The sequence below is a fragment of the Myxine glutinosa genome, chromosome 6 (genome assembly GCF_964187855.1).
Source record: "Myxine glutinosa chromosome 6, kmMyxGlut1.1, whole genome shotgun sequence".
Lineage (NCBI taxonomy): Eukaryota > Metazoa > Chordata > Myxini > Myxiniformes > Myxinidae > Myxine > Myxine glutinosa.
In genome coordinates, this window is record NC_136266.1 from 130,634,031 (window position 1) to 130,647,165 (window position 13,135).

The 13,135-nt window shown below is 43.9% G+C and overlaps 1 protein-coding gene across 2 annotated transcripts in view; it reads right to left on the bottom strand.

Moving 5' to 3' along the window:
* Positions 1 to 8,504: 8,504 nt before the first annotated feature.
* The window catches only part of LOC137430301 (sonic hedgehog protein-like), a 5,194-nt gene continuing 563 nt past the window's right edge, over positions 8,505 to 13,135 (bottom strand). For both annotated transcript variants that reach the window (XM_068121075.2, XM_068121076.2), the window contains 3 exons: positions 12,766 to 13,135; positions 10,666 to 10,927; positions 8,505 to 9,970 (listed from right to left, as the gene is read on the bottom strand). The exon at positions 12,766 to 13,135 is cut by the window's right edge. In XM_068121075.2, coding sequence (XP_067977176.1) covers positions 9,300 to 9,970; positions 10,666 to 10,927; positions 12,766 to 13,086 — 1,254 coding nt within the window. In that variant the 5' untranslated portion in view covers positions 13,087 to 13,135 and the 3' untranslated portion in view covers positions 8,505 to 9,299. The remainder of the gene's footprint in view (positions 9,971 to 10,665; positions 10,928 to 12,765) is intronic.

Sequence of the window (13,135 nt, forward strand, 5' to 3'; positions counted from 1 at the left end):
AATGTCTGAGGTTTAAATAAGACAGGCTCCTCCAAGATCCTCGTTAACAATGTTCTAATCATTTGCACCTGAGCTGTTGCACCTGATTCTAATTTTAGGTATTTGAAGTAGTGATAAATGTAGGGGTGTACTTACTTTTTACACATGCGAAATTTGCATTTATGTTTATTTAAATTATACAATGGACTACAAAATGTAAATGTTTCATGATATTTGTTATATAATATCACCTTTATCTGTCAATATTGTTGAAATGAAGATCAAAATGCACTACACCAACACTAGATGGATGTGCAGGAAAAAGTGGACATCTCTCTGACCATTCTCAGGGAGCCTGCTCAGCGTCGACGAGTCTGGCATTTCACTCAGGCCAACTGGCTCGGTCTTCAAGCAGCCATCAATCATCTGGACTGGTCTCCCATCTCTACCACCTCTGACATCAACTCATCCTGGGAATTCTTCCAAAGTAAATTGCTCTCTCTCATGCACAGATTTATCCCATCTCGTCTTCAGTTGTCATACCCTTCCTCCCGTGCATGGTACACGGAATCTTGTGGTGAGACTGTTGCCCAGAAACAACTTGCCTTCGTCTCCTGGAAAGCAAATCCAACGGAAGGAAATCTCATTTCCTTTCACAAAGCCCGAAACAAGTGTGTGTCCACCCTCAGGAGAGCCAGGAAACAATATCTCTCCGTTCTCAAGACCGAACTCTCTTATCTGTCTCCCTCTTCCAAATCCTGGTGGCGTCTGGTCAAATCTCTTTCTGGTGTTTGTTCCCCCTTCATCTCCTCCCTTACCTCAAACGGCTACACAGCTGACTCCGCACGTGAAAAAGCTGAATGCCTCAACTCTGTGTTTGCCTCTAAATCTTGTGTCCCAAACCCATCCCTCTGTACCCACCGTACCCAGTCGTACCCAGCTGCTCCTGGGCTCTGTGTCCTCTCCTCCTGACAAGGTGGAAAAGTTTCTGTCAACCCTCGACTCTGATTCTGCAACTGGACCTGACGGCATCAGCCCACGGGTCCTAAAATCCTGTTCTTCCGCTCTTTCACTCCCTCTCTCTGTTCTCTTCACCCTCTCTTTTGCTCAAGGTCAACTGCCATCTGCTTGGAAATCAGCCAACATCACCGCTTTACACAAAAAGGTGCAAAAACAGACCCTAGCAACTACAGACCAATCAGCCTTCTCCCAATTATCAGCAAAGTCATGGAATCCATCATTGCTTCGGATATGAAATCTTTCCTCTTCTCCAATGGCTTGATCTCTGATCATCAATTTGGTTTCAGACCAGGTCACTCTACTCTGGACATGCTGCTTCTGCTGTCTCAACAATGGATGGAGGTCCTCAATGCCAAACAGGAAATTAGAGCTGTCTCCCTCGATATATCACGTGCCTTCGATACGGTCTGGCACCCCGCTCTGCTCACCAAACTCTCCTCCTTTGGTATCCATGGAAATCTCCACGCATGGCTGGCGGACTTCCTCTCTAGTCGTAGTCAACGTGTGGCCCTGAATGAGTTTCTCTCATCCCCTCTTCCTGTTCAGGCTAGAGTTCCCCAAGGCAGTGTTCTGGGCCCTTTGCTTTTTCTGGTCTTCATCAATGATCTCTCCGACTCTCTTGAAAATCCTCTCTATCTCTTTGCTGATGACTCCACTCTCTGCCGCTCCATTCCTCATCCCTCAGATCGGCAGTCTGCAGCCTCCTCACTCTGCAGACCTGGACAAAATCACTGACTGGGTAAACAAGTGGAACATGTCTTTCAATCCTGACAAATCTCACACTCTTACGATGTCTCTCCGAAAAGACCGACTGGACAACCCTTCCATCCACTTTCTGAATAATCCTCTCCAAGAAGTTCTGTCACTCAAGCTTTTGGGTCTCACTATCTGCCATGATCTTTCCTGGGAAAACGACATTTCAAATCTGGCCTCCAAAGCCAGTCGTCGACTGGGCATCCTCCGTCGTGCGAAGTCCTTCCTTGGCACACCTGAGCTCCTCACCACATACAAGGCTTTCATCCACAGCTCAATGGAATACTGCTCTCCCCTCGGGGCTGGTGCTCCTGCCTCACACCTAGCTCGTCTTCACGCTTGAAACCAAAGCGTTCAGAATCATTGGAATCTCCCGTGATGAAGCTACCTCTGAGGGCCTTTCACTTACTCACCGCAGGCAGGTTGGTGGTCTTTCTGTCTTCTACCGACTCCTCTCCGGCCTTGCTCCTCCAGCTCTCTCTGGGCTCTGTCCCCCAAATATTCCTAAAGGTCGCACAAGATCTGCCTGCAACCCTCTTATGGTTAAATTGCCAAAATCAAGACTCTCTGCTCACCTTCACTCTTTCATTCCTCTTTTCTCCCGCCTCTGGAACAAACTCCCCCACTCCCTTCAATCCCACTCCTCCCTCCAGGTCTTTAAAACAACTGTTCACCACCATCTCTTATCTTCCCCCATCCAAAACCTTGATCTGTTCTACCCCTGCTAATTTCACCCCAAACCTCTTTTTTGAAATACCAACTTCTTTCCTGGAAGTCCTTGGTCTCCTTGTGTTTATACTTCTCCCCCCCCCCCCCCTTCCAATGCCGTGTCCCCCCAAGCCCTCTCCCTCCCACACATACCCGATGTCCCTCACAAATGTTGTGTTTATGTGCTTCCCCTTCTCTCCCCATCTTGTCTACCGCTCCCCTTTTTATATACTTTGGTTGTCTGTTTGATTTGTTTGTGTGATAAATGTTAGCTTTCACGAGCCTCGATTATGTATCCAAAAAAAAAAAAAAAAAGCTATGTTGAAATATTTTGAAAAAGTCAACTTTACATGGGGTGCACTTACTTTTTCACGTGACTGTATGAACTTTTCTCGGGCAGTACTTGGTTCCTCATTTATATGTATCACCCATGGGACTCAAACCTACACTCCCCAGCTTGGGAGTCTGATGCTTTATCCATTGGGCCATTAAACCAGCACATTCGATTTGCATAATAACATTTTGAAGAGTTGTGTAAAGTATGTATCTATTTTTATATCTTTATTTATGTATATATATTTATATATAATTTAATTTTAAACCAAAAACTATAGCACTTAGGTGGAATTTGTTTCGAAAGCCATTAACTCGACTTATTGGCCGATGTATATTCCAAGTTTCAGCTAGTTTCAATGTATAGCCCTTGAGATATGAGCGCCAACACATTTTCGACGGACGGCCAGACACCAATGTGATTTCAAGGGTTTTCTCAATAAAACTCAATGTGGAAACAGACGTTGCTGAAATTTGGAACATATTACCTCCATGTAGTGGGGCGGCTTAGCCCAAATATTCAAAAGAATTGTGCATTTTGTGATACAAGCACCAAATTTGGCACACTAGTAGACTATCATATTATGAAAAGATCTGGATATTGGGCCATCTCAGATTCAGAGATTTGATTTTTGCAAGATTTGCAGATTTTGCAAGCTGAGATTGTAACGCCAGGGACGGCCGACTCCTTCCTACGAGCTGCCCACGTCACCCGCACAAGAAGAGCTCATCAAATCACTGCAGCGGCACTGCACATCCTGCAACACCGTGCGTATGAACGCCACTGTATGACATATGCTGATGATGCAGAAGACCTGCCTGAGTTCGAAGACTGGTGTCACCAGAGAGGAGAAGACATTCCCAACTTTCAGTACTGGGCAACTGTGCTGGAACTAGAGATGTTGGTACTGGTCTACGTGCGTTCTCTGCGGCAGGCTTCATTCACGACGTACCTTGATGCCCTGACGGAACTGGTCCCATGGTTCCATGCCTTAGACCACACACACTATGCCAGGTGGGTCCCTGTTCACCTGAGGGACACGGTTGCACTCCCAATGAAGCACCCAGATGTAGCCAGAGAATTCAGGGCTGGCAACTTCACTGTACAGAAGACGAAGAAGGTGTTCTCTTCGATCCCAATCGAATCGAAATCTTGCAAAAATCAAATCTCTGAATCTGAGATGGCCCAATATCCAGATCTTTTAATAATATGATAGTCTACTAGTGTACCAAATTTGGTGCTTGTATCACAAAATGCACAACAGGTTTGCTATGCTGCTACACTAATGTACAAAACATTTACTTCCGAAATTTGCAGCCGATTTCGTCCAGTTGACGCCGAGAAACGTATTTTCAGTTCCCATGTTAAAGCTGCATGCAGGGAAACGATCCCTTATATAAAGAGAGGGAGGCTTTTCGCCTCCCTTTGATTTCTCATGATTTATCTACGATGAGGTTTAAAACAATTGAAATCTACGACTGGCATTGTTGAGGGCTTGGTAAGAAAAACAAATCGCTCCAATCTCACAGAAACTCCGTTCATGGAAAAAGTGTCGCACTAGGAATTCAAAGTTATGTGATGGGTTTGTACTGATTTTGGGGGTTTATTCCATCGCACACCTTGATATGTGAAAAATGGTCAATATTTCATCGCACATCTGAACAGGTGTCAATTTTGACGGCACTCGTGGGTGTAGAACTTCAAAGCAGCAATGTTGTTCGTTCGCCATGCACCTCATTTTGAATTAATCTCTGCGATCAAACATAAAAAGGACTACAACAGCACTCGGTAGAGAGCATACCTGTGCCAGGCTGAACAGTTTGTTTTGTATCGAATCTGGATCCTGACCTGAACCAAAATCGAATCAGCTTGTTTCTTGTCACTTCACCAACTCATCCACCAAGTTTTGTCATAACTCGTCCATGACTTTTTGAAGTATCGTGCTGCACAGTATATAGATTTTAGCCTCGTCTCAATGGTGAAGAATCACTTAAACAATAAAAATTCTTGTGTTTGAATCCGGATTCGGTACATCATGGATGCACTACTCCAACACAAGATGGATGTGCAGGAAATGCTTTTTCGTGTGGTCCACCCTGTTATTAACTCGTGTCATCACATTGACAAATGCAGCACAACAATCTTACTATAATTCACCAAATGTCCGTCCATCTGTCTGTCTGTCTGTCTGTCTGTCTGTCTGTCCGTTCGAAGGTACCGTAAAAACTGCTGAACCGATCGCAACGATATTTTGGGTGGGTAATCCTGGGATCTCCAGGAGTAAAATAGGCTATTTAGTTTTCCCAATTTCAACTTTGGTCTCCAGTATTCTCAGGTTTGGACTTCCGCATAACATTTGCGTTCGCATAACGTTCATTGTGACGATGTTTTCATTGTGACGATGTTATTTTCCCAGGTGCCGCACAAATGGCTGCACCGATCGCTGCACGGCTGCACCGATCGGACTCGGTGACCTCGGACAAAGACCTTTTATAAGGACACGGGTTGAATCCCCACTTGAGAGAATTCCAACCCCCTCCCCGCCCTCACGGCCGTCTCTCCAACTTACAATCCCACGAGATATGTGGAAAGGAGGACCCAAAACCAATGTAAACATCATTAAACATCATTCGTATATAAACATCACTAAAAGTAAATAATGAATTCGGACAAAGTTCAAATGACGTGAGTTTAATCTCGACATGAGGGAATTCCACATAGCTATTTGGGCGGTGTATATGCTAACAGATCGCTGTCTCCATCGATCTTGCCAAGGCCGTAACACCGATCGGCTCAAAATCCTTTTAACTGTTGATTTGGAAGTTTTTACAATGAAGGAAACACGTATCGGGAGTACATACGACATCGGGAGGACTAACTGCATGTGTAGGGGGAGGGGGGAAAGTGAGGGGGAGGGGAGGGGGGGAAGGGTATGGGGAGGGGGAAGGGGAGGGCCAGTCAACAATGACGTTGCAGTTCTCATGGGAGGAGAGCAGCACAACAATCGCGACATCGTCCTGCATCTTCGCAACAGCACGAAGCGGATTTGGAGACTCACCGATCCTGTGACGCCCTCTAGTACCGGCGTTGCCGGGCGAGGGAAGGGAGACCCGTACATTCCCAACCCGTACATTTCGCCCTCGACTCAAGCTCACTCGGACAAAAGCCTCGCACAAATTGCACCGTGAAGGCCCAATGGCCATGTCTATGCCACAAGTCAAGTACGTGAGCGAGTCTGGCACACTGAATTTTTTTTTTTTTTTTTTTTTTTTTTTTTTGTATACAAGATCGAGGCTTGTGAAAGAGCGAATTGAAAATATATAGAACGCTCATACTCCGTGAAAAGTGTAGCCACCGTGTCGCCATCTTGGTTAGCACGACTCGACCAACTCGCTTCGCGGATCTCGTTTGTTTTGAACGTGTCCCAGATTTTAAAAGCGAGACAACTGTTAAAATGCAATTTTGTGTGGCAATAAACTGCTTCAATCGGTTAAGGAAGGGTTGTGGAAAGACGTTTCACAACTCTTTCAAAGACGTTTAATTCATATCGCACAAAATCGATACAAAACACGATCGCACAAAAGGTGAAAAAACCAATCGCTTTTCGCTCTGAATTACGTGCAAACACGTGACGGAAATCACCATCGCCCAGCTTCGAGTGCCAACCAAGATGGCGCCCGGTAGCTGCATCTCCACCTATGTGGTGTGAATGGCAATGGTCATTCTATATATTTTCCGTTCAGTGGTCTGGCAGCGAGGATGGAACATCACGTGATCGCTCTGAGCGAATCAGCGAGCTGCTCTGGCACCGGCTGAGATTCCGTGTATAATGTTCCTCGCTGAAATGCACTGAGGTAAATATGAATAAAAAATATGGATCTCATCAAATATTTTTAGGTAGGCCATGTCCTTCCCAGGCTCAATGGCCATGTCTATGCCAAATATCAAGCACGTGAGCCTCTCCGTTTAGGAGTCTATAGGTAACACACACACACACACACACACACACACACACTGTTTTATTTATATAGATAGCCTAGAATACCACTCTTTGACGTCTCCTGATATGCCTCCACCCTCATTATTACATCAATATACATACTTGTACCAAGTTTGTTTTAAATCCCTTCAAACGTTCTGAAGTATCACATTTTCACCCGACATGACCTTTGACATCTTCATGCAGAAATGTAATCAGTTCATCTTTGCATCATAATATATACTTATACCAAGTTTGGTCAAAATCCCATTACTGGTTCACAAGTTAGCTCGGTAACAAAAATTTTACCGAACGGAACCTCTGACCTTTGACCACATAATATAATCAGTTTATCTTTGCATCATAATATATACTTATACCAAGTTTGGTCAAAATCATCAATGGTTCACAGGTTATCGTAGTAACAGGAATTTTACCTAATATGACCTCTGACCTCATGACCCCAAACTCTAATCGGTTCATCTTTAAATCATTATAGATACCTGTATCAAGTTTTAACTTTGATCAAGTTTGATCCCTTCAGTCGTTCTCAAGTTATAGTGGTAACGGAAACATATCATGGACGGAAGGACGAACAGCTGGACGGACAACCCGAAAACATGCCTTTGGCGACTTCGTCGGCGGCGGCGTACAATTTTTTTTTAAGGCTCTTCTGGCTAATCAGTTGCATTGGCTCCACCTATTAGGCATGAGCTTAGAAAAGCTACAGGCCCCAACATCTCCTTAGGTTTGTACTGCACTTGCAGCCAAGACTGGGGACGATAATTTAATTATTAATTTTATCGACCAGTCTGCTCCAGAGAGGGAACACCCACAAGGGGCTATAGCTCTGCTTGGCCCATAGCTAATAGGTGGAGTGCATGTAACTTTTTTACCAGAAGAAACTATTTAAATTTAAATTGTTCCTGGCTATCCCCACAACTGTTCTGTACACCACAAACATGTTAATGTGTGGCAGGCATTTCCTGCTGGACATACCTGATGTGGCACTTTCTTTCTGGTAGCCACAGCAGTAATGGAGTGTGATGTCGGTGTGTAATATTCACTCCGACAGGATGCTGCAGATGTAACACACTTACCGTTGAGTGGTCTGGTGTTGGTTTGAATATATGTGGATGGATGGTGGTCTACTTTTGGTTTTGGTTTGAACCCAACAATATAAACTGTGGAATTGGCACATCGGAAGCACGTGTTGATTTATTTTAATGCTCTACGCTTTCACGGGTACCAGTGAGCTCCGAGGTTGTTCTTTCACACCCATCTGAGGAATGGTGCACCTGCACCAAGTCCACCGTTCGTCAGATTGGCGTCCAGCTGGGTTTCCAATCTGCTGCAGCATTAGCAGATGGACCTCAGATTGTTTTTCACGAAGATTGGGTGTTTTCAAAGTTATACAAATGCTTGCCAAAATCATCTTCAAACGTCAGGTCAGCCCGGTCATAAAAGACTTGGGCAAACACCACAGTCTGTTAAAGTCGTGGGTGTTATGTATGTCTTTTTTTTTTTTTGGGCACTATGTACTAGCTCCTCCATTGTTCAGTGCAAGTACTGTCCTTGGTACTGAAAAATCGAATGCTTCCCTATCTTAAACCAGAAGCAGCTTATGCTTTAAAATTCCAACCCCCACTTTCACCAAAAAAAAAAAAACACAAATAGTTTGATGGAATGCAAGAATGCTTTGACAGCTACATTCAGATCATACTATTCATATAGGAAAGTACGCACTTTACTTCAAAGGACAAAAAGAGCACGAATTAGTGCGTTTAAAAAGGAAAAATAAAAAGACAAAGTCAAGCGTATAGTTTGTTCATAAAGTAGACAAAACACTTTCAAGCTTCAGAGCAGCTACAAGTGGAGCCTCCCACCAAAAAAAAAAGAAAAAAAAAAAAGATAAGTCTGGGTTTGGACATTTTAATCCTGGAAATAGAAAGAGGCTCAAAGCCATGCTTCGTTGCAGTAAGAGGGGACTTTTAGCAAGTCAAAGGATGAGCAAACCCATTTATTTATTTAAACTGTACTTGAACTTTTTTCCCCTTCAACCACATTCACTGGAGGGGGTGAGGAGGCAAAGGAGTGGAAAAAAACAAAAACAAACATTTCCTGCACAACTTCAATAGTGTGATCTATAAACAGAAGATATAGCAATGCATTGAGAAAAAAAGACTTTTGCATGCAACCTTAACCAATAAAGGTGTATCTATAAGATAATACACTCACGTGATCCTTATTGTTGGTCTTCCCCCACAGATTGGTAAACAAAATACTTTGGCCGAATTAGTTTGAGACATTCGGCAGATAAAAAATAGACAATTACATTTCAGATTGTAATATTAAATACGCCCTATTATAGTGTCCACAAAGCAAACGTGGACAAACAGCCGTTAAAGGCCCACTCAAGTCAAACTGTGCATCATATAGAAAATAAATATGGATTCTACAAGCTCCGTGCAGAGCATTTCAGAAAAAAAATCGAAACCCGCAGGAGTCACTTTCGTAACCCCGACTTCAGTCTCGCATCCCTAAGGGATGCATCCATTGCTCATCGAGGACAACCGTGGCAAGTCTGTGGAGGAGACGCGGGTACCAGTGCACTCCCAGAGGCTGTTCGGTTGCGTTGCCATGTTGTCCGATCGGCACGGGACTTGAAAGGTGACGGATCAGACGAAAAGGTGCGAAAGCCCAATGCGCAATGGTCTCATCCGCAAGAACGGCATAGCACGACGCCAAGATGTCGTTCACCACGATGGTGCCTTCGGAGAGGAGCGGTGCGAACGCTCCGCTTCCTTCCACCTGGCGCACACCATGAACCCTTGCAAGGGACGACGTTTCGTTGTTGCCATTCAACACCCTCACATAGTGTCCCTCCCGCACACGGCTGGCGAAGGTGGGCTTGAGACGGTGCGTAGGGTCCAGAGACACGTGGACGAGGTGCGCACCCGTCGCCTCGAGTTCTCGTCGTGGTTCTCCTGCAAGGATGGAGTAGTACCACAGTTTCGTCTTTCTTTGGTGGTCAAGGAACAGAATTAGAGGGCTGTAGATAAGACGGCCATCGGAGTCGAACGTGAGGACGCGCTCGCCAATTGCGAGGTCCTGCAGCGCTTTCTGGCCACCACCCTCCAGTCGTACCAAAGCGTTTCCTGGGAAACAACCACCAGTCTTCGCAGCCATCGAGTTATCTGAACATTGGAGCGGTAAAAACAAACAAAAAAAAAAAAACACTTCTCATCTGCAATCAAAGCTGCAATCAGGCAAAATGTAAATATAAATATATTTAAAAATAAAAATAAAAATTTTTTAAACTATTTTTAATACAAATATAATATACTGAACCTAATTTTACATATTAATGCAAACGCACAAGAGGCGAAAAGAAGATTACGATTCCAATGGAAACAACAAAAGCTTTAAAATTTGGAATTTGTGCGAAATAGCATTTAACGATATCAGGTGATGAAAACGTTAACGCAAAAAATGAATGAACTGAACCCGATTGGTAAAGTAAAAAATATATTAAAATCCCAATTAAACACAAGCTCATTTGCACGTGTTAGTCGTCGCCATTATAAACATAGAGCTCAAATGAGATATCAAATCAGTGTCTAGTTACATACAAAGGGCATTCACAAAAGTTGCACAAACAAGATGCGCACAAAAGTCCACAGAACACTGCTTTTAACCGTTAAATGTACAAATATGCAGTTTCAGGTTTATATATTTTTAAATCGACAATTAAAATTTAAAAAAAGATATATACTTTTTACTTATATTCGAACACCGCCCCTCTCCCGTACGAAACACCACGGACGGACAAGACCGCAAATTAAAAGGTCATTTCTAATTCAATGTCAAAAGAAAACCTGAATGTTCTTACCAGCTTTGACGGAGCAATGGACGTGTGCCTTGGACTCGTAGTAGACCCAGTCGAAACCGGCCTCAACGGCGAGTCGCGCCAGCATGCCGTACTTCCTACGGTCGCGGTCCGAGGTCGTCACGTCTACGGCACGACCCTCGTAATGCAGCGACTCGTCAGAGTGATTTCCATCCTCATCCCAACCCTCGGTGACCCGGAGTTTGACCCCGGGCCACTGGTTCATCACCGAGATGGCGAGCGCGTTCAGTCGGTCCTTGCAGCGCTGGATGGGTTTGCGGACGTGGGGCGAGAGAAAACACCATTACCACCATGGACACATGATGTTCAAATTAAACTAGTTTGAAAATTTATAGTAAAGTTAAAAAATTAAATTGTTAAAAGAGCAAGGTAAAGTTCAGTGGGTCCTTGCAGCATTGGATGGGTTTGCGGACGTGGGGCGAGAGAAAACACCATTATCACCATGGACACAATGTTCAAATTAAACTCGTTTGAACATTTATAGTAAAGTTAAAAAATTAAATTGTTAAAAGAGCAAGGTAAAGTTCAGTGGGTCCTTGCAGCATTGGATGGGTTTGCGGACGTGGGGCGAGAGAAAACACCATTATCACCATGGACACAATGTTCAAATTATACTCGTTTGAACATTTATAGTAAAGTTAAAAAATTAAATTGTTAAAAGAGCAAGGTAAAGTTCAGTCGGTCCTTGCAGCGCTGGATGGGTTTGCGGACGTGGGGCGAGAGAAAACACCATTACCACCATGGACACATGATGTTCAAATTATACTCGTTTGAACATTTATAGTAAAGTTAAAAAATTAAATTGTTAAAAGAGCAAGGTAAAGTTCAGTGGGTCCTTGCAGCATTGGATGGGTTTGCGGACGTGGGGCGAGAGAAAACACCATTATCACCATGGACACATGATGTTCAAATTATACTCGTTTGAACATTTATAGTAAAGTTAAAAAATTAAATTGTTAAAAGAGCAAGGTAAAGTTCAGTGGGTCCTTGCAGCATTGGATGGGTTTGCGGACGTGGGGCGAGAGAAAACACCATTATCACCATGGACACAATGTTCAAATTATACTCGTTTGAAAATTTATAGTAAAGTTTAAAAAATTTTTTTGTTAAAAGAGCAAGGTAAAGTTCAGTGTGTCGTTGCAGCGCTGGATGGGTTTGCAGACGTGGGGCAAGAGAAAACACCATTACCACCATGGACACATGATGTTCAAATTAAACTAGTTTGAAAATTTATAGTAAAGTAAAAAAAAAAAAAAAAAAAAAATTAAATTGTTAAAAGAGCAAGGTAAAGTTCAGTGGGTCGTTGCAGCACTGGATGGGTTTGCAGACGTGGGGTGAGAGATAACACCATTACCATGGACACATGATGTTCAAATTAAACTAGTTTGAAACTTCATAGTAAAGTAAAAAATAATAATAAAAAATAAAAGTAAATTTAGAAGAGTAAGGTAAAGTAAAAAGCAATTTGCCCGACCTTGCAAAAGCTTACTTAGGCGGGGGGGGGGGGGGGGGGGGTGGGGGTGTTATGGTTACAATCATATAAAAGGTTCTTGCGTTATAAAAAGCTGGGCAAAGTCCATGTTGCTTGGGATATAACTTAGAACGCAAAGCAAAGGGCAAGAGGAAAACGGCGAAAGGCATTTCGGGACAACATCCGGACATCACTGCAAAATAGGCACCAAATAATCCTTTCTGATGAAACAAGATAATTCAGATAAAAACAAAAGTTTTAAATATTGAAGTTAGAAAATTGGCATTCAGGTGCACACCTGTATTTACACACAACATGTAACACACAAACGCTTAAGGGAGCAACTTTCGTTCATATTTATCCCAAATTTGTGTTGTAATCCACCACGAAGATCCCAAGATATTTCATATCCAAAGCAGATAATAAACTATCGATTTTATTGAATTAGGAAATTCCTGATCAATGGCATCAGGATAAAACCACACAAATCACTAAAGGAAATTTAAAAAATAGCGCTCAGATGCAAAGAAATATTTCACAAATCTGCAGAAACTTTCGTTCCCACGATCATCGATAAATCGATTTGTAAAAGGAGATCAGGAGCAATTCACCTGGGTGAGAAGTCGATCGGCTCCCGTGTTCTCCTCGTCTTTGAATATGATGTCCGGGTTGTAATTGGGAGTCAGGTCCTTGAATCGAGGTGAGCTTCTGCTTACCTTGCCCTCGGACCTTCCGCTAGCCCCCAGGGTCTTCTCGGCGACGTTGGGGACGAATTGCTTGTAGGCGAAAGGAGTGAGCTTCCGCGGGGCACGCCTTCGCGTCCCGAAGCCGCGTCCGGGACCACAGCCAAGTCCCGGGACCCAGAGGAGCAGACTGGGCAGAAGGAGCGCGCACAGGAGCGCGGCCCGTAAGCTGCCCAGCATGAGGGCCATGCCCTCCCCCGCCCGCACGACCGCGGTCCACGCACACCTCGCCGACGGC